This window comes from Platalea leucorodia (assembly GCF_965183815.1).
Source record: "Platalea leucorodia genome assembly, chromosome: 28".
NCBI classification, from domain to species: domain Eukaryota; kingdom Metazoa; phylum Chordata; class Aves; order Pelecaniformes; family Threskiornithidae; genus Platalea; species Platalea leucorodia.
In genome coordinates this window covers 24,807-46,104 of record NC_138850.1, presented here as the reverse complement: position 1 = coordinate 46,104, position 21,298 = coordinate 24,807, and the positions used below count along the sequence as shown (strand labels likewise).

The 21,298-nt window shown below is 55.5% G+C and overlaps 1 protein-coding gene across 1 annotated transcript; it reads left to right on the top strand.

Moving 5' to 3' along the window:
- The first annotated feature begins 10,841 nt into the window (after positions 1-10,841).
- Positions 10,842-20,851, top strand: LOC309601019 (butyrophilin subfamily 2 member A2-like). Its single transcript, XM_082333817.1, has 12 exons — positions 10,842-10,875; positions 12,844-13,049; positions 13,933-14,049; positions 14,679-15,026; positions 15,937-16,218; positions 16,858-16,965; positions 17,419-17,439; positions 17,822-17,842; positions 18,661-18,681; positions 19,026-19,046; positions 19,385-19,417; positions 20,090-20,851. The coding sequence occupies exons 3-12, from the start codon at positions 13,950-13,952 to the stop codon at positions 20,725-20,727; spliced, it is 1,593 nt and encodes a 530-aa protein (XP_082189943.1). The 5' UTR covers positions 10,842-10,875; positions 12,844-13,049; positions 13,933-13,949; the 3' UTR covers positions 20,728-20,851.
- Positions 20,852-21,298: the final 447 nt, after the last annotated feature.

Below are 21,298 nucleotides of genomic sequence, written 5' to 3'. Positions count from 1 at the left end.
TTTCGCCCCCTTTTTCCCCTTCTCTTCCCCTTTTCGCCCCCTTTTTCCCCTTCTCTTCCCCTTTTCGCCCCCTTTTTCCCCTTCTCTTCCCCTTTTCGCCCCCTTTTTCCCCTTCTCTTCCCCTTTTCGCCCCCTTTTTCCCCTTCTCTTCCCCTTTTCGCCCCCTTTTTCCCCTTCTCTTCCCCTTTTCGCCCCCTTTTTCCCCTTCTCTTCCCCTTTTCGCCCCCTTTTTCCCCTTCTCTTCCCCTTTTCGCCCCTCACCCCCTTTTTCCCTTCTCCCCCTCCTTTTTCCCCTCTTCCCCCCTTGTTTTGCCCCCTTCCCCCTTCTTTCCCCCCTTCTTTTTCATTTTCCCTTTTCCCCTCCTCTTTTTCCCTTCTCCCCCTTCCCCCCTTGTTTTGCCCCGTTCCCTCTTTTTTCCCTTTTTTCCCCTTTTCCCCTTCTTTTTCCTTTTTTCCCCTTCTCTTCCCCCCTTCTTTCTCACCTTTTTCTTCCTTTTTTTTTCCTCTCCTTTTTTCCTTTTCCCCTTTTTTTTTTGTAGCCACAGTGCCTGAAAGTTCCCTTCAAAAATAAGAAATTTGGGGGGCTGAGAAACGCAGATCAGAGCCCAAAATCCGCCCTGGCCGAGGAGGGAAGAGCTAAAAGCTGAGAAACTGGGGGCAGCCTGCCCGGCTCGGGATATATTGCTCTTATTTTAAAGCTAAAACGGGGGGTTATTCCCGCACCTCTGGTCTGACAATGAAAATATCCAAAGTAAAGGAAAAAAAATGAAAAAAAAAAAAAAATCCCTTTGAAGCCATTTTTTCCTGTCCCTGGGGGATCTCGGCGCAGGGTGGGAGGCGAAGCAGCTCCAGGCAGCAAAAACTCCCTAAGGAAACTCATTTACTCTGTGCAAGAAAAAAAACAAAATCAATCCTTAAAAAAAAAAAAAGTCATTTTTTTTCTGTCCCAAATTTTTCCTCCAAAAAAAAAAAAAATGACATTGCTCAAATTTTGTTGAAAAACCCTTAAATTTCGGGTGGCAAGAGGGAGGTTTTCAGCTGCATTGTGGAGTTAAAGGGTTATTTGGGATTCCCCCCCTCCTCGGTTTTAACACCTTCAGCAGGCGCCGACCCCTTTTTTCCTGGAAAAAATTAAAAAAAAGGAAAATCCCCCCCACGTTTGTCTGGGGAAGCGCCGTCGTTTCTTCCTCGCCCGCGGTTTCCCACCGGCCCCGGGTCCTCCCCCGCCACCTGAACCAAACAGGGCCCATTTTTAGATTTTTACTCAAATTTAGGAACGAAACATCCCCGGGCGCTTCCAAAAGTGAGAAAACAGCGTAGAAAAATATTTCCCTCTAGATATAAATTCCTTAGGCAGAGGCTTAATCCCATCTCATCCGCCTCAAACTGCATAAAATTGCAGCTGCAGAAAGACTAATAAATAATAGTGTAATAATAAATATTAATATTATACGAGGATAATAAAATAGAATGTAATTATATAATACAGGAATTAAAAATACTAAGATACCAGTGAAATAATAAATCATAACTTAAATATTTAACAACATAATAAATAACTTTTCATCATCCTACATTCTCATCATCAATAAACTCTTCATTCACCACGTGAGCAGCTTTGCCACTTATTTACCCCAAAATTAAATTTAAGGAAGCCTCCGCATCGTTTATCTTTCAAAACACCGCACTTTCTTCATGAAATAAATTAATTTACCCCAATAAACTGGTGCGGACACAGTTTGGACTGGTTTCTCCCCAGCCGTTTTCAGCCTTTTCCAGTTGCAGCCATTCGTAGGACATTTCTCCCTCCTCCAGCCCTGAGGTCACGGTTGCATCACGACCGCGCTCGTTAGTCGCGAGTCCCGATTCGCTGTCTTGAGGTTGGGCTCCTGGATCAAAAATTCAGAGTCCGCGGAGGAGCGTCAAGCCACCAAGCCTTCCCTGGTGGGACGAGAGAGGGAACAGCCACGAGCAGATCCACGGTCAAGGGGATGGAGGAGGTCGACCTCCAAGAGGAGCAAGACAGCAGAAGACTTCCCAAGACTGAAAATCAAACCCAAGCCCATCCCGTCCTTCCCTGGGATGGTTTGAGGCGTTCTCCTCCCCGTAACAGGGCTGGAGACCTTCATTTGGTGGAGAACCTGTCCCGATAGAGACGCTTCTCCTTGCTAAAAGCGTGGGAGATGGCATCTCATGGGTGGAAAGGACAACTCGCGCCCCATCGCTCCACTCATCGGCTCCTCTTCCATCCGTGGGTGGAGAGCTGGCGGTGCAGGAGTCCATCCTGGAGATGCTCATCCCCGGGGAAACGGGGCCGGCCGACACGGGGCTCCCGTGGGCATCCCTGAAAATCAAAGCCACCGGGAAGAGGGAGCTGGTTTGGGGGGGCTGGAGAAGAGACGTGATGAAGCAAGACCTTCCTCATCAGGGTGGATGGGGGGTGTAGGGCACGAGAGAGGACCCGGGATGGGAAAGGGGGAATCACCCACCGAAAGGAATCAACGCCCAGAGAATACGGGTCAAAAAAAGGGAATTTGAGCTCTGCAAAATGCCCGTTTTCCTGTGTCTCCCTGGAAAAACTCCTCCTCTTCCCTGAGGGGGGAAAAGAAATAAATCCACCTTATCAGGTGCCAACTGCCCTTTCTTCCCCAGATCACCCAGCCTCCCCAGGCCACCCCAGGGCGGAGGGGAGGGGTCTGCGCTGCTCCCCCCCAGTTAAGGCAGTGGAAGCCCGCAGAGGTCCCCTGCTTGGATCAGTTCCCTTTTTTCAGGCGGAAAACATCCACAAGCTGGGGTTATTCCCTTTTTTCCCCCAGCTTTTTGCTGTTTTCCGTGCTCACGTGAGCAACGAAAATTGAGATTTCCCCCCCCCAGCCCCCATTTCTGGGGTTATCCCAGAATTCCCCTGGGGTGGGGGGCTTCCCCCAGGGATACCCCAGAAGCTTCGGCTTCATCAGAAGAAAGGATGGGCTGCATCAAGGATGCCTACCCCCCAAAAAAAGGATCTTCTCCCCCCAACCCAAGAGGATGGCGTGGGGCAGAGAGGGGCTGCACAGCCCTGCCAGGCTCCCTGGCCTCCAAAGGTATCCCAGAAAGCATCTCCCGGTGGGGAAAATCACCTTCCCACCCTCCTTGGACACCTCGGAGACATCTTGTGGGTGCTACAGACGTCCCACGCTTGGCCAAGGGGAGACCGTCGCCACGTCGCCCTGAGCCCTTCACCCCTTTGGGAATGGAGGGAATTCCCCCGGGAACCAGCCCCAATCCTGCCCATGGCTCCGGTCTGCGCAGGGCACCGACACAGCGTCAGGGTGGCCGTGGGGAACCTCAAACCCCTCCAAGGCTGGTGGTCACGGCACCTTGGTGGTGACCTCTCCAATGGCCGCACCCACCTCCTGCCTGCAGCCGGTCCTCTCCTCCCACCTCCGCCGTTTCTGGTCTCGAGGAATCATTTTTGCAGCCAAGGAGAAGACCTGAGCGGAGGAAAACCCCTCCAGAAGCTCCTCCTGGAGGAGCATCACGGTCAGTAGTTGCAGTTGGGGCACTCTCAACCCAAACCGTTAGCGTGGACCACGCAGAATCCCAAATCGCCCAACGTTTCTTTTGCTGAGGCTTTAAATCTCCTTTCCCCCTTTTTCCATCCCAGCCCTGGTGCCTGCTCAGGCCCCGCAGCTTTCACCAACTTCCTCACAACTCTTCCTCGTCGCCTCCTTCTTCACCGAAAAGGTCATAAATTTCAGTTTGTCGTCCCAGCAGCACGCGGGGCTCAACTGCTCCCTTCTTATCGCAACAGCCCCTCTAAGCAGAAAGACATCCTCTGCCGATTAAAACTAATAAAAATCAGGTATTTTGGCATCTTTTCTCACTAGCTCCATGCCCGTATAACGTCATGGCTCTTGCGTATCCAGACCAGCTCACGGAGGAGCTCTGGATGTCTTGGACGCTTAGCAAAAAGCGTGAGCATGAACCAGCTGGACATCGGTTGGTTCAAGCGTGTCCATCGGAAGCGATTCCTCGTGGGTTTGGGGATGGTTTTCCCAAGGGAATGCGGTGGGTAGAGGTTGCTCCAGGGTGGGCAGCTGGTGGTACCTCGGGGCTACCCCGAGGTGTTGAGGATGAGCACGGCACGGGGGGCTGGGACCCTTGGGTGGGCAAACCTGGACCTTTGCAGGGACGCAGGAGCATCAGGGATGGAGGGAAAGCTGGGAGGAGACCCTCCCCCTCCAGAGAGGTGGGATGCGGGAAGAGCCCCCGCCCCGGGCAGCGAGGATGGGGACAGGGTGCAACATTTAACGCCGAATTCAATAGCACCTTCCCATCCCCCGTAGCAGATTTCTCCAGACCGAGGAGCTCGGCCGCTCGGTTGACCCACCGCGTTGCATCGCCGGGTCTCCCATCCCGGCTCCAACGCGGCGGATCAATCCCCTTGGGCATCACAACCGCAACGCGGCATCATAAACTATCCCAGCGCAACAAACGCCTTTATTCCGCCACGGATAAGGCAAATTTAATTTGCTCTTTCAGACCCCTTAACTCTTACTAACGTATTTATCAGCGTATTCATAGCAAGATGCTGCAGCGAGATCTTCACCCAAAGCACGAGGAAAGCCTTCATAATTACACCCCTTCCTTGCTGACAATTAATTAATTAGTACCAAACCAAGAGGAACCCTCTCCCACCTCCCGGAGCTGGGTTTGGCCGAGTGTTTCGGGATGCGTTTGCCCTTTATACGGAGCATCCCATGGGGTCTCCAAACCGTGACCCAAAAGCCACGCTCCCACGTCCACGGTGGCTTCATCCCCTTGCTCTGGTTGCAATTTAGGGACACGCAGCATGTGCAAGGGGGGGTCACCTGCACCAGGGAGGGAGATGGGGGCTGCAGAGCACCCACACCCCTAAAACCCCTTCCCCAGCCTCCAGAACGGGGCTGATGCAGCCAAATGACTCATTGGGAGCAAAACCCGGGGTGCTCTAACCCCCAAAGTCACCCCAAAGATGGGGTTTTGGGGGGGGTTCTCTGCCAAAGCCCCACAGCATCCCAGGGACCCTGGCACCTCCGGGGCCGGGATCCTCCCAGGGACCCCAGCACCTCCAGGGCTGCAGGGCTGGGATCCACCCCAGGGACCCCGGCACCTCCAGGGCTGGGATCCACCCCAGGGACCCCGGCACCTCCAGGGCTGGGATCCACCCCAGGGACCCCGGCACCTCCAGGGCTGGGATCCACCCCAGGGACCCCGGCACCTCCAGGGCTGGGATCCACCCCAGGGACCCCGGCACCTCCAGGGCTGGGATCCACCCCAGGGACCCCGGCACCTCCAGGGCTGGGATCCACCCCAGGGACCCCGGCACCTCCAGGGCTGCAGGGCTGGGATCCACCCCAGGGACCCGGGCACCTCCAGGGCTGCAGGGCTGGGATCCACCCCAGGGACCCCGGCACCTCCAGGGGCTGGGATCCTCCCAGGGACCCCGGCACCTCCAGGGGCTGGGATCCACCCCAGGGACCCCGGCACCTCCAGGGCTGCAGGGCTGGGATCCACCCCAGGGACCCCAGCACCTCCAGGGGCTGAGATCCTCCCAGGGACCCCAGCACCTCCGGGGCTGGGATCCACCCCAGGGACCCCGGCACCTCCAGGGCTGCAGGGCTGGGATCCACCCCAGGGACCCCGGCACCTCCAGGGGCTGGGATCCACCCCAGGGACCCCCGCACCTCCAGGGCTGCAGGGCTGGGGTCCATCCCAGGGACCCCAGCACCTCCAGGGGCTGGGATCCACCCCAGGGACCCCGGCACCTCCAGGGCTGGGATCCACCCCAGGGACCCCGGCACCTCCAGGGCTGGGATCCACCCCAGGGACCCCGGCACCTCCAGGGGCTGGGATCCACCCCAGGGACCCCGGCACCTCCAGGGGCTGGGATCCACCCCAGGGACCCCGGCACCTCCAGGGCTGCAGGGCTGGGGTCCATCCCAGGGACCCCGGCACCTCCAGGGCTGGGATCCTCCCAGGGACCCCGGCACCTCCAGGGGCTGGGATCCACCCCAGGGACCCCGGCACCTCCAGGGGCTGGGATCCACCCCAGGGACCCCGGCACCTCCAGGGCTGCAGGGCTGGGATCCACCCCAGGGACCCCGGCACCTCCAGGGGCTGGGATCCTCCCAGGGACCCCGGCACCTCCAGGGGCTGGGATCCACCCCAGGGACCCCGGCACCTCCAGGGCTGCAGGGCTGGGATCCACCCCAGGGACCCCAGCACCTCCGGGGCTGGGATCCACCCCAGGGACCCCGGCACCTCCAGGGCTGCAGGGCTGGGATCCACCCCAGGGACCCCGGCACCTCCAGGGGCTGGGATCCACCCCAGGGACCCCGGCACCTCCAGGGCTGCAGGGCTGGGATCCACCCCAGGGACCCCAGCACCTCCAGGGCCGGGGTCCTCCCAGGGACCCCCGCACCTCCAGGGCTGGGATCCACCCCAGGGACCCCGGCACCTCCAGGGCTGCAGGGCTGGGATCCACCCCAGGGACCCCCGCACCTCCAGGGCTGGGATCCACCCCAGGGACCCCCGCACCTCCAGGGCCGGGTCAGAGGCGGTTTCTCCCCCCTCGGGGGGTCTTTACCCCCCGGGGGGTAAATCTGCCATCGGGGCCGTTCCTGCCCATTGTGCCAAGCATGGGCCCCATTAGCTTCCCAATGGCCCCTCCAGGGGGGATGGCCTTAACCCTTTCCTCCCAGCCCCAGCCAGGAGGCGAAGGAAAACATCACTGCAACAGCAAAGGGGTGGGAACAGCCTCCAAAACCAGCTGCTTTTACCCCAAAATGAGCCCCAGCCCCGAAGATGAACCCTCCTCTCCCCAAATTATCCTTAACCTCATCCCCTTGGCACAAGGACACGCACCTGGAAGGGACTCGATGAGAAAATAAATCTGGAGAAAAGCCTATAAATTTAATTACTCCCCTCCATCCGTTTACCCTCCCCCATTGCAAATATAAACATATAAATTTGCCAAAGAGCCTTATTTTGGCTTGCCCCCCTCCTGGCGCCCAGGGATCGTCCCTCTAGCGAAGGAGCCGAGGATGAGGATGGAGGCGGAGGGAGAAAGCGGGGCGCCCAGGAGGCTTCCAGGTCCTGATGGGGGGGGGAAATAACCTCAATTCTTCCAATTTATAATTAATTTATCATTGAATAATTTATAATTATATAAATTTATAATTAATCTGTATACAATAGATATTGAAATGTGTTGAAGACCCGTTAAAAGCTTTTCCTACACGCGGGTGTTTCGTATTCCCGAGGAGCAGGATTGGGTTAACGGAGGCGGGAGTGATATTTCCTCGGGAATTGAAGGTCCTCAAGATGAATTGCACGCCTTAAGGTGGGTTCTTGCGCATCCATTTGAAATTTTAAATACCCGAGTGAAGAGATAAGGGGAAAATAAGCAATTTTCTGCCCCAGAGCGGGGGATCCCGGCCTGAACCCCGAATTTCTGCCCTGCTCCTGGTTGGCAGCCAAGGAAATATCTGGACTCGGCAAAGGCAGGTGAGAGCCCTCAGCTGGGGGGAGCAGATCCTGCACTTTTCCTCCCCGAGCCCTGGTTTAGCCCATTTTCCCCTGATTTTCCACCAAAGCACAGGCCTGATGCGCCGGCGCGGGGCCGGAGCCCCAGGTCTTGCAGCAGCGCTTAAATCCCCCGAGTCCCCGCTCGCGGCGGCTTCGCTTCTCCTGGGGTTCATCATCCAGGGACAAATTGATCCTCATCAGGCTGCAAAAACCCAAAGCCTTTCCTCTTTGTTTTGCCTGGTTTTAGCAATTTAGGGATTTTTTTTTTTTTTTCCTGGGATTCCCTAGGGCTTCGGCTGCCTCCTGCCAGCGGGATGCGGAGGGGAGACGGGACCGGCAAAGGGCGTTTTGGGGATGGAGGCACAAGGATGCTTTACCCCAGGTGGGATCCTGCTCCCAGCTCCATCTCCAGCCCAGTACAACCAGTTTGCTGGGCCAAATGGGATGTAACGGGGCAGGAAAGGGTGTCCGGAGGCTGGTGAGTGGCCCTACAGAGGGGCTTTGCGACACTCAATCAACTCAATCCCGGCTGGGAAATTTGGAAAAGGGGGGGGGAAAGGGATCCTACACCCACCCAGGCAGCAGGAGGAGACCACGGACCCACGGTGCCTCGCCGCCCTGGGGTACGGGGGGGAGCAGGGTGCCTGGGGTCCCCCCTCCAGACCCCGTTTCGGGCGCACGTTGCAGCCCGGGTTGGGTACGGAGGAACACGGGAAGCTGGGAAAAAAAAACAACCGGAGTCAGCACAAGCGGCTCCGGGATGATGCTGCTGCCTTTGCCAATGTCACCCCCAAATCAGACCTCCCCCCCCCAGGGAACGGTGAGCACAGGAACCCCCCCACTGCCCGCCGGCACTGGGGACCCCAGTTTGGGCATCCCCCGGGAGCAACTGGGAGAGCTGGGAGCGGCCACGGCCGGTGGCGGAGGGCTCAGTCGAGGGGGACGCGGGGATGAAGGCGTGAGGCAAAGAGGGGTTTTGGGGAGAAAAGGGGCAGAAAGGGGAAGGCAGGAGCTGGATCGAGAGGGGGGACAACGACCGCCAAACCCCGCTGCTCCCCATCGCATCCCCGGCCTCGGGACCAGCGCGCTCCGCTGACTGGCTGAAGAGCTCCGATATACCCAATTTCAGACTATTTACTGTTTAAGGCTGGTTTTTCTTCCACCGCCCCCCCAGACGCAAAATTACCTTGCTCCATGCCTTCACGTGTGTGCATACACACATCTAATACATCAAATTTAACACTATTTTACCAGCTAAGATTATTTTTTCTTCTGCCACCCCCCAAGACACAAAACGCCCTTGCTCCATACCCTGCACGTGTGTATATGCATATATATATACACACACACACATTCTTGCATGCTATTAAATCCCCCCTCCTTTAATCTCTTTTCATCTAAACCCTCCAATTATTGGATTTCCTCTCTGAGGCTGCCTTCTCCCCCGCCCCCGATTCCCTTGGGAATCCCCCGATTCCCTTGGGAAATCCAGCAGGCAAGCTTTTCCTCTGCCTCTTTCTGTTTGGCCAGGATTTGGGTCTAACCAGGACATCACCCTGAGAAGCCTAGCCAAATTTTAAGGCTGGGACTAACCAGGACATCACCCTGAGAAGCCCAGACAGGTTTTGAAGCTAGGATTAACCAGGACATCACCCTGAGAAGCCTAGCCAAATGTTAAGGCTGGGACTAACCAGGACATCACCCTGAGGAGCCCAGCCAGGTTTTGAAGCTGGGTCTAACCAGGATCTGACCCTGTGGAACCGAGCCAAGTTTTGAAGCCAAGTCTAACCAGGATATCACCCTGTAGAACCCTAGACAAGTTTTGAAGCTAGGACTAACCAGGACACCAGCCTGAGAAGCCTAGCCAAATGTTAAGGCTGGGACTAACCAGGACATCACCCTGAGGAGCCCAGCCAGGTTTTGAAGCTAGGATTAACCAGGACACCAGCCTGAGAAGCCTAGCCAAATTTTAAGGCTGGGACTAACCAGGACATCACCCTGAGGAGCCCAGCCAGGTTTTGAAGCTGGGTCTAACCCGGACACCACCCTGAAGACCCTAGCCAAATGTTAAGGCTGGGACTAACCAGGACACCACCCTGAGAAGCCCAGCCAGGTTTTGAAGCTAGGATTAACCAGGACACCAGCCTGAGAAGCCTAGCCAAATGTTAAGGCTGGGACTAACCAGGACATCACCCTGAGGAGCCCAGCCAGGTTTTGAAGCTGGGTCTAACCAGGACACCACCCTGAAGACCCTAGCCAAATGTTAAGGCTGGGACTAACCAGGACACCACCCTGAGAAGCCCAGCCAGGTTTTGAAGCTAGGATTAACCAGGACACCAGCCTGAGAAGCCTAGCCAAATGTTAAGGCTGGGACTAACCAGGACATCACCCTGAGGAGCCCAGCCAGGTTTTGAAGCTGGGTCTAACCAGGACACCACCCTGAAGACCCTAGCCAAATGTTAAGGCTGGGACTAACCAGGACACCACCCTGAGAAGCCCAGCCAGGTTTTGAAGCTAGGATTAACCAGGACACCAGCCTGAGAAGCCTAGCCAAATATTAAGGCTGGGACTAACCAGGACACCACCCTGAGGAGCCCAGCCAGGTTTTGAAGCTGGGCCTAACTGCAAAGCTGGCGCTGCTTCAAGGGAGGAATTAACATCTGACGTACCTGAGCGAGGGGAGCAGGCAGGGCTGGGCATCAGGCAAGCCCGCAGGCAGGAGGCGAGCCCACGGGGCGGATCAGCGAGGTCCACAGCCACACACGGATGCTCCTCCAAGGCAGCTTACAAAAGGACTAACCACCCCAAGGCTGAGCTTAAATAGAGCCCCCGGACCACGGGCGGGGCTTCCCAAGTGGGGCTAATCAGGGCTGTTAATTAACTTAATTAATCTCCAGCCCCTTCCAACCTCAGCTGTTCTCTTTCTCAGGATGGGGAGGAAAAAGCACTGGGGAGCGATGGGGACCAATGCATCCCCCCCAGAATTTTCCCTGCCATTTCTCTTATCCCAGTAGGTTCCAGTTCACTGCGATCGTCCCAGTCTGCAGGAGGGCAGCAAATGGCCACAGCAGATCCAGCTCAGGCGGGGGCTTGGGGTCCTGCTGGAGAAGCATCCGGGAGAGGCAAAAAAAATGGGGGAAAATGAGGCAAAAAAATGGGGAAAGATGAGCGTTTGCTGGGGACGGAGAAGCCGCTGGGATCTGAGCTGCTCCCATCAAGAAGCCGCTTCTCTTCGCTTCCAGGAGCCCTCGTCCTCGGCGGAGGTGGACGCGTGTTTCGGCAGGGAGCTGATGCTGGGGACCCACGAGGCCGTGGCAGCGCCGGGTAAGGGCTTTGCTGCTTCTCCTCTTTTCTAGGGCACCTTTGGCCGTGCAAAACGGTTCCTTCATCATCCCACGTCAATTTTTTATTGTTTTTCCCTCTTAAACCCTCAACCCACTCACAGCCTCCATCTCTTCGGTCGTAGCTTTGCCTTCCTTAAGCTCCGGTTAATAAACGGGGTTGTACTCTTATTTTTGCTCCCATCCCTACTTGGTCTGGAGGAGATGCAGCTGAGGAGCGTGGTCTTGATGGTCCAAAATGGGCCGACGATGGTTTCTGCCTCGTCGCCGCTGATGCCAACCGGCGACGTGCGACGATTTCAGCACAGCCAGGCAAAGCAAGCTGATTTTCAGCAATTATTTCCGCATGATTTTTTTGCTGGAAGAGCTTCCTTCTCCACATAATTTGGGTTTAATGGGAGGGGAAAAAAAGGCTTGAAGCAGACCTGGGATGGAGCTGAGCTTTGTGGTGACCGAGCCGCCTTCCCGGGAGGTTTGCAGCGATGGCCCGTGGGCGCGGAGCGATGCTCAGCCCTCCTGGCCCCTCGGTTCGAAAGGACCCATCGCAAGTAGGAAAACCCCTATTTTTCTGCAGCAAAACCCGAGCGTTTCTGCCGCGGGCGGGGGCGACGGGGCAGCTCCTCCTCGCCTGGTTGCTCCACGTTTTTGGGGAAGGCTGAGCTGAGTCCGGCGGGCGTTGAGTGCTCGAGATGCACTCGGATGCTGCACCTTCATTCCAAGGGGGACGGTGGGAAAACGCGTATCTCTCCGTTTGGAATTTGATTCTGATTTTAAAAGGGAAAAAAAAAAAAAAAAAGTGAATTTGCAGAGCTGTGCGTTTTTAATAAACGTAAATAAAACCAAACCTGGGCTGTGCACGATGCCAGCGAGGTGGGGGCGGCTTGAGGGCAACGCGGTTGCACCCAGGGAATAGGTGTGAATACACGAAATAAAGGGGGGGTATTTTTCTCTTCTGCTGTGTTTTTTTTTTAACCTGTTGGTGGGGGTTTTTTAACCTTGTTTTGCTCCTCTACTCATAAAACTGATAATTGCATCCATGTCTGGCAAATGCCCTTTCCCGGGGTGTAAAATGGGAAAGAATAAAATATCCGGGCTGCTCCCACGCTTCTGGTTTTATTTGGGCTCTGTTTTATTAAAGCAAGAGATGGGGGGAAGGTGCAACGAAAGGTTTATTTCTGGTGCCGGCTCCAGCCCGGTGCTGGCTTCCAACCTCATCACCCATCCTAAATCCGCCGCACGTTGGACGCATGGAGATGGAGGCGTGGACGGCGGCAAAGCTGTCATGGGAAATTAAGCTCGTTGCAGCCGATCCCAAGGATTTAGCCTTCCTAAAAAGCTGTTTTCCCTATTTTTTGCACGGAAGGCATCCCGGGAGATACCCTTGCCCCGTTCAAAGGGGTTCGGGAAAGGTCCCGGCGCTGTCTCGGTGCAAAGGAGAGGAGCGAAGCCGTGACTTATGCCCTTATCCGCCGGCAGCTTTCCAAACCACGGGCGCGTTTGCTTTAGGACGAGCTCGGGTGTTGTCCTCCCGAGCTTCGACGGTCCCTGCTGCTCAATAAAATCAAAACCCACGGCTTCGAGGGGAAAAAAAAAAAAAAAGACTTGTGCAAAGGTGATGCCTGCACTGGGAGGGGACCAAACGCCCCCAGTGTGTGTGATACACCGGGAAAAAATAATAATAATAATAATAATAATGTGCATTTAAAATGTGCATTAAAAAATACCTGCATGGCTTTTTCTTCCTAAATGCAACAGCCCACGTTTCTGGAAGGGGGAAAAACCCAAATACGTATATATTGCAGACCCAGGAGCCAGCGTGTACGCTCGGCCCCTGGGCAGCAGCAGTGCACCAGGGCCAGGAGGGATGGATGGAGGAGGAGATTTGACCTTGAGGATTTTTTTTGCTTTGACCTTGAGGACTTTTTTTGCTTTAACCTTGGCTCGGGGGCAGTTATGGCTTCACGTCCACCGGATTCAGCTCCACCCTCCCTTCTCAGAAACCATAAAGCAGGAAGCGGACGAGGCTTTCGGTTGCAGATGTCTCGACGGGCTCCGTTTTTCTCTTAACCCTCCCAGCCCCAAGGCGGGGGGGGGACGGGACCATCGCATCCCACCCCCCGAGGAGCGATGCCGCCTGCATCCCGGCAGGCAGGACTGGTAGGGCAGGGTGCTGGGGGGGGATTTGGGGGATGCCCGGGGCAGATGGGGTCCCCAGGGATGCAGAGGGGTGCAGCCTGCGATGGGGATCCCCACACGGGGCATTTGGAGACCCCCCCAGGACCAGGGGACCCCAGCCCAGGGGTGGAGCTGGGATGGATGTTGGTTTGGGGGGGGATTTATGGGGGTTTTATTGTTCTTTTTAAGACTGCAGCCTGTTAAACCCTGTCCCATGGTGCCAGGCACATGTCACCCCCCTCTCCCAGGTCCTCCCACAACGTGACGCCGATGTGACAGCTTCATCTGGTGTCACCACATCCTCAGAGCCGCGCAGGACTGAGGAGGGCTTTCCCTCTCTTTCCCCCCCCCCAAAAACCTCATTTTAACTTGCAGATTCCCCCTGCCTTTGAAGGAGCACCACAAATTGGAAAATCGGCTCCCCCTGCCCCAAACTTCCCCGTTTTTCCCTCCTTTCCTTCTGCTGGGAAGCCCTGAGGCCCTGCAGAGTCGTGGCAGATCTGAGCCCGGGCTGCGGGAACAGGAGCATCGGGGACACCACAATGTTTTGGTTTGGGTTTTTTTCCCCCGTAGGTGGGTGGGAAAAGGTCCCTGGAGGAGGGGGATCTCCATCCTCGGAGGTACCAGCCTCACCCGGACAGGACCCAGAGCTACCCAACCTCCGTGGCCCCGCCGTGAGCAGGGCTTGGGCCAGAGATCCCAGCGGTCCCATCCAACCTATATTTTTTTTTGCTATTGCCTAGTTCTCCAGCTTTTTCTAATCAGTTTTCATCTAGAAACTCTTCTTCAAATTGATATTCTCTGCACCACCCTCGGCTTTCTGTTAATTTAATTGATTTCTTTTTCCCCGTTCATCTTCTCCCAGTGAAATTGCATGGGAAGATGTGGGTTTCCTCACGCTCCTGCCCCCCTCGCATCACCTCTGTCCTGGCTTGCGTCACGATTTTCTTCTTTGGCTTTCACGTCCGTGAGCTGGGCTGCGGTAAGGATCTCCAGTGCTTCTGCTTCTTCCGTGACATCCATCCGTCGTTATATATTTTTCTCCCCCGGCTTGTTAATACAATACAATAATATTAAAATAATACTACGCAAAAGGTGGTTTTTAAAAGCTGGGTGGGATAAATAGCAAATTCTGGGGACTCGCAGGGGGACAAGTGCCCTACCAAGAGAGTTTGGGGATCCATCATCTCCATGCGTGAAGGTCAAGAGCCAGCTCACTCCTAGACCATCTCGAAAGACCCCAAGCTCTGTCTTGCAGCACTCCTGTGCCCCCGAAATCTGTCCTTTCTCCCTCTGTACCTTCGCCTCCATCATTTGTGTAGCTTTCAGGTGGCTTCTTCCTCTCACAAGAGCATTCCCATCTCAGCACGCTTGACCTCATCTGCTTGGGGTACTTTCCAGACCCAGCTGTGACGGCAGCTGGACGCAGGGTCCTCGCGCCCACCATGATGCTCTTTCATGCTTGGTTGATGGTTGCTTCCAGATGTGCCACGAGCCCAACCAGAAACCTTAAAAAAAATAAAATAAATTCAATTATTTGCCCAGAGGATGTAGCAGCAGAACCGCTTGTGCCCGTGCATCTCAGGCGTGTCTTCTTCTCACCTTTCGCAGCCCAGTTCAGAGTCCTGGGACCCGACCACCCCATCACTGCCGTCATGGGAGAAGACGTCGTGCTGCCGTGCCACCTCTCCCCCAGGCTGAACGCCGAGAACATGGAGGTGAGGTGGTTTCGGTCCAGGTTCTCCGTCTACGTCCACCTCTACCACAGCAGGCAGGACCACTACTCCTCCCAGATGCCCGAATACCAGGAGAGGACAGAGTTTTTAAAAGAGGGCATCTCTGCTGGGAACGTTTCCTTGAGGGTCCTCAGGACCAGGCTGAGCGATGAGGGACAGTACCAGTGTCTCATCAAAGACGGGAATTTTTACGAAGAAGCCACGGTGGAGCTGAAGGTAGCAGGTAACAACCAGGAGTCAGGGTTGTCTACATCTCTGCCCACTACAACTCAGAAATCCCTTTTGATTTTTCTCTGCTTGGTAGCCCAGCTCCTCGCGAGCATCTCCTGCCCTGCCTGGCCTCGCATCCCGGCAGAACATGGACTGTCCCGTCACCAGGCCCCTAAAGTCTCACAAACACAGCAACACCACCCTCTAACCCAGGAGAAACCTCCTGGCTGCCCCAGGTCAACCATCTCAGACCGCAGCCCCGGGGTCTGAGGCTCTACTTGGCTCGCTTCAAAAGAGGTGACACGCAAGGAGCGGGAGATGACGCAGCTGAACCCAAAGATGCATCCTTGTGCGCTTTTGTCCTGTTAAGGATGGGGTCTCCAAATTGTCCCAAGGTGGGACACGAGCAGACGTGAACACGGGCACCAGACGTTTCCCAGCTGGAGAACATTGACCTTGCAGTTGGCCAAGCGTCTCCCGTGTCCCAAAGGCAGCGCTTTCCTCCCTAAACCCGTCGGGTCTCACGTTGCGTGGTCCGCAGAGGGGATGAGCGTCCTTCTGGGCGGAGGTGGCTTCATCTCATGACCTTGCGTCTGCCGCACCTTTCTCTCTAGGAGAGGCTGTGCTGGATGGGTTGCAGGGTTTCGCGGTTGTCCTCAGAGTCACAGGACATCGCTGAGGGTAAATAAATCGGGCTCGGGCTGTGCCCGAAACTGAAAGTTCATGAGGTTTTGGGTTCATTTGAGGAAGGAGGAAAATCAGAATAAATAACATCAGTTCCACCCCAAGCTCAGATGTTTTCCATGAGTCTTTCACCAGCGCTGCCCTGATTTTGTGGCTGTGAACGGGAAAAGCTTGGAGAAGGTCTCCTCCGGGATGGACGCTCAGTTTGGCTGATAGAGGTGGGGTTTTTTTGGTCCCAGTTTCAGGTTCCAGCCCCTTCCTCTCCGTGGAGGATTACCAAGATGGGGGAATCCGAGTGGGATGTCGAGCAACCGGCTGGTACCCAAAGCCTGAGATGCTGTGGAGAGATTTCCAGGGCCAGCAGCTCCCGTCCTTCGCCCAGGCCGACTCCCAAGACCAGAACGGCTTCTTTGAAGTGGAGAGGTCCATCGTCATCCAAAGAAACGCAAAACGAAACGTGTCCTGTTCCATCAGGAACACGCGGCTTCCCCAGGAGAAGGACTCGACCATTTATATATCAGGTGATTTACCGCCAGAATTAAAGTTTTAAAAGCCCTACCTGGGAAATAAGGGGTTTCTTCCCCTAATTTTATGCACCCAATCGTTGTTGGCTGCATCTGAGGAGGATTCTGGGCACGGGGGACCTGTTGCATCCCCAGATGGGCACCTCTGGCTGCGGCGCTCCGTGCATCCTGAGCGTGCGATGGAGGAGGAACTGGTTGCTGGACCATCGGGGATCAAATCAGGGATGTTCAGCATTATTTTTTTAGTAGAAAGTTGGTTTCAGCACAGTTTTCTTAAGAACTGTCACTAAAGCAGGAATTTTCTAATAAAATTTTTTAAATTTCTATTAAAAAGCAGCCTCAGGACTAAATATCTCAATAAAGATGCTCAGAGGAGAGCGAGCACTTACAAGACGCCATTTTCCTACATATTCCCATCGCAGAACGTTAAATGCAAAAACATTTTAGATTTTTTTTTTTTTAATGGGGATTTCTTTTCAGTTTTGAATTTCCAACGGGCTCAGGTTAATAAACCACTTTTATATAAGAGCACAACACCACCCCGCGTTTACGTAGAGCCACGTTCACCCCAACGCGCAACCGATACGTATAATTGCATCCCAGATTAACACAGTTTGGGGAATTTTTCTATTCCAGACGCCATTTTTCCAAAGGACTCTCCCTGGATGGCAGCTTTGTTCGCGACCCTGGCCGCCTGCTTCGTTTCGCCGGTCGTCTTCTTTCTTTGTATCTTACGGCTACGAGGTAAGGCCTTAGGAAAGGGCAAGAGGACTTTGGGGCACCCAGGAGGGTATTTGGGCACCCAAGACCACACTGAATTGATATGGACCTGCTCAAAGGAGGACCTACTGCCCCCAGGCCTTTGAGACTCACCAGAGCTCTATCCCATTGAAATATTCCAAAAATATCACTTTTTAGGGACCGGCAGCATAATCTCCATCCCTGATAGCTCGTGGCCTTGACCACGGTGACCATCAAAGCCTCTAAAGAAAACCGCGAGGACGGGATGCAAAGGAAGAAGAGCTCCAACGCGAGCGAACATCCCCATTTCACACCAAAAACCCCCCTCCAGCATCAACCAAGCCAAAAAATTCCTGATGTTCAGCCAACGCCCCCATCGCGGGTCACCCTCGCGCGACGTAGGCGTGGGAGAAACCTTCCTTTAACCCACACGACGTTCTCTGTTCTTTCTTACAGCCCAACACACCGCAGAACTTGGTAAGAAACGCTTTTCCCCCCCCTTTTAAAACTATTTTTATTGGTAGCGAAGGAGGGTTGGGTCTCGCATGCGGGGCATCTCCTAAATTTGCTTTTAAAACGGCGTTTGCTGGGTAATTTCACACCCAAAAGCCGTTTGTAAGGATTATGAGGAGTGGGAAATGGTTGCAAAGATTTCATTTAAACTCTGAGCACACACCAAAAAACCACAGAACTGGGCAAACCCCTGTTTTTTCCTGTTTTTCCCCCGTTTTTTAACCAAGCTTTGCCAGTTCTATTATTGATGGTGAGCTTCTACACCGTTCTCCGTACCCCAGGCCGCCGATAATTTCCCGTGAGAAAGGAAACTTCCTCTTACGCTTATTTCTGCTTTTCCTTTCAGAGAAACGCGATGCCAAAATTCGTAAGTAATGTGGTTTGGGTTTTTCTTTTTGGTCACTGAGGGAAAAATAAGAGGTGCGGACAGATGCTCACTTCATCACGGGAGCTCATAAACCAGCGGGGAGGAAGCGGGAAAATTGGGGACCCAATAAAGCGCATGACTTCACCCGAGTTGGCCAACTTGGGTAACCGACCCCGGGGAAGACCAAATCTCTTTATTTTCCTATAACAAACCTCTGAGGAGCCGGGCTGCGGCTTACGAAGCCCGCCTACAGCCCGCACGTTTGTAGCGGATTAATTCTGACTTTGGTATGGCCTTCGAGGAGAGCTTAGGTTTGGAGTAATAACATTTCGGAATAATAAAAATAAGCTTCCTTGGTTTTGGAGGAGTAAAATTTGGAGTAATAAGAACGAGCTTCCTTGTTTTCTCAGGAATAAAATTCAAATTTGCATATTTCTCCCCAAAGGCCACCTGAGAAAGCAATAAATCCCCAACTTCTCTTCTTTCCCACATTAAAATCGCTAGCTTCGATGGCTAACGAAGAAGCGACAAGCAAGAGAAGGACCGAGAAACTCTTTTGCTCTTAGAATAAGACCACGCCACCCACCAAAATCCCATTTAGGGCAACCAATTCAGCAGTTTTTCCCCCAAAAAGAACCCTGCAGGACCTTCCAACATCAACCCAACCCTTCCTTCAACTCCACTTCCAAAGGCCCAGGCAGGAGGAACACAAGAAGGTCCTCGGGCGCCTGGGCAAGTTGCCAGCACCAAATTAGCCTTTTTCCAGCGATCCCATGTATTTCTTCCTGCTTTTATTTATATTTTTGTTTCCCTTCCAGGGGAACGCGATATGGAAATAGGTAAGTATTGCTTTGCTTCTTCCACCCACAAAGCCCGGGACAAAGACGACCTTCCCCGAACCTTCTTCATCCAGCTTCGGATGAGGTTGAGCCCAACTTCTTGGCGTCACCGACCCCACAAACTCCTTCCAGCCCATTGGGGCGCCCCAAAACCCCTCCCTCCGAGCCAGTTTTCCCTCCCATCTGCTTTCCCCTCTCTGGGCAGATTTTGGAGGTCTGGCAGCATAAAAGGACCTCTTACCACACCCTTGGGTTTGGGGCTACGTAGGGATCAAAGCCTGAGGTTTTGACCCCCAAAATCACAAGCTTTTACTAAAACCATCTATTTTTCTTTTCTTTTTCAGAGAAACACACTGCAGAACTGCGTAAGTTTGATCCTTGCTCTTCCCCCAGCTCCGCGGTCTTTCAAACAGCGCCTGGTTTTGGGGGGGTGGGATGGGTCCTGCTCGGTTTTATTACCAAGACCCCACCGACATTGATTGCAAAACCCTCCCAGGGTCTAAAAGATGATGAACTGGACCAGAAAGGGTGGCCAGGTTCCCATTTTGATGCCTCTATGTCGTAAAATAAATTATATTTGAGTATATTAAACCGAAGCACGCCTGGGAGCGGTCTGCAGCCCTGGGGACCACCACCCCAAATCACCCCACATCCCCTCGCCACGGCAGAGGACCCGCTGGCGATCACATCTCTTTGGTTTCAGGGTGGCGAAACACCATCGTCCCGGTGGAAGAAGGTACCTGGGTCCCGTGTGTTGCCGCTCCGTGGGGCTCTTCCCCCGCGCTGCTGGGGGGAAACGTGGAGAAGTCGAGGGCTGAGCCTCCACGCCCCAGCTGCTCCGATGCTTTCTGCTTCCTTTTCCCACTAAATAAGCGGTTTTCTGCCTTTTTTGGGGGGCTGCTTGTAAAGACCCAGGGTCTCGACGCCCAGCACAGCGAGCGTGGAAGCCACGTTAGAAGGGGGTACAGAGCTGGGGTGCTCTCAGCCAAACTCCCCTGGGAAAAGGGTTGCGGGATGGGGAAACTCAAAGCATCTCCACCCAGGGTGAAGCTCTTGGTTCCTCCCCAAGAGGTAGACCCAGGTGTTTAATAAGGCTCCTCCTAAATTCATTGAGTTTGGGTCCGTGCTCTGCACCGGCACGGAGCAGCCCACGTCCGCACCGCAAGGTCCCTTCGCTCCCGAAACGGGGCGGCCGCATCCCAGCCAGCGCTTGGCCAACGCGGTCTCCCAGAGGAGGCATCTTCTGGGACCACGCTGGAGGTAGCGGGAGAGAGGAGCCAGCTCTGGCTGCGCTGAGCACTTGAGGTCCCACAAAACGTTTCTCCACGGAGGAGCCAACCTTAAGAGACCCCAAAGGCAACGGCGGGGGGGGGGTGTCTCCGGCTGAGCTCTCCGCCTCTCCCTGCAGTGCTCGTCACGCTGGACGCGGACACGGCGCACCCCCAGCTCATCCTCTCGGCGGGCGGGAGGAGCGTACGGCGCGGAGACACGCGGCAGGCCATGCCGGATAACCCCGAGAGATACGACACCTACCACTGCGTCCTGGGCCAGGAGGGATTCGTCTCGGGGAGATGCTTCTGGGAGGTGGACGTGGGGACGGAGGAAGGAGGGGTCTGGGCGATGGGGGTGGCCAAGGAGTCCATGAAGAGGAAGGGGTGGATCAACCCGGCTCCTCAAGATGGGATCTTGGCTCTTTTCCACTGCGGGGGCAAGTACTGGGCTCTGACCTCCCCTGACCACACAGCGCTCGTCCTCACCCAGATGCCCCGGAGGATTAGGGTTTACCTGGACTTTGAGGGACAGAAGGTCGCCTTCTTCAACGCTGACAGCCAAGACCTGCTCTTCACCTTCCCGCTGGCCCCCTTGAGCGGGGAGAGGATCCGTCCCTGGTTCCGCGTGGGGCCGATCGCCCAACTCAACCTGAAGTCGCCTCCTTCGCCCCCACGCGTCCCCAGCGCGGAGGAGCCTCTGCTCCCTTCGTGCTTCCCCCTGCAGAGCCTCCCGACGGGAGGAGGGGCCCCGCGCATGCCGGAGAGCGGGACGTGACCAGGACGGGGAAACCCACGCTGCCGTCCGCAAGCGGCCATGATCAACGCTCAAGACTCTTCCAGTCGCATCGTGCCACCAGGGCGTCCCAAGACCCCTCCGGTCGCATCGTGCCACCAGGGCGTCCCAAGACCCCTCCGGTCGCATCGTGCCACCAGGGCGTCCCAAGACCCCTCCGGTCGCATCGTGCCACCAGGGCGTCCAAAGACCCCTCCGGTCGCATCGTGCCACCGAGGCGTCCCAAGACCCCTCCGGTCGCATCGTGCCACCAGGGCGTCCCAAGACCCCTCCGGTCGCATCGTGCCACCGAGGCGTCCCAAGACCCCTCCGGTCGCATCGTGCCACCAGGGCGTCCCAAGACCCCTCCGGTCGCATCGTGCCACCAGGGCGTCCCAAGACCCCTCCGGTCGCATCGTGCCACCAGGGCGTCCCAAAGACCCCTCCGGTCGCATCGTGCCACCAGGGCGTCCCAAGACCCCTCCGGTCGCATCGTGCCACCAGGGCGTCCCAAGACCCCTCCGATCGCATCGTGCCACCAGGGCGTCCCAAGACCCCTCCGGTCGCATCGTGC

Excerpts from the sequence above, each read along its gene's own strand:
- LOC309601019 (XM_082333817.1), top strand. The coding sequence starts at position 13,950 with ATGTGGGTTTCCTCACGCTCCTGCCCCCCTCGCATCACCTCTGTCCTG. Across the intron at positions 17,843-18,660 it reads GAAACGCGATGCCAAAATTC|GGGAACGCGATATGGAAATA; the intron begins GTAAGTAATGTG and ends TTTCCCTTCCAG. Across the intron at positions 19,047-19,384 it reads GAAACACACTGCAGAACTGC|GGTGGCGAAACACCATCGTC; the intron begins GTAAGTTTGATC and ends CTTTGGTTTCAG.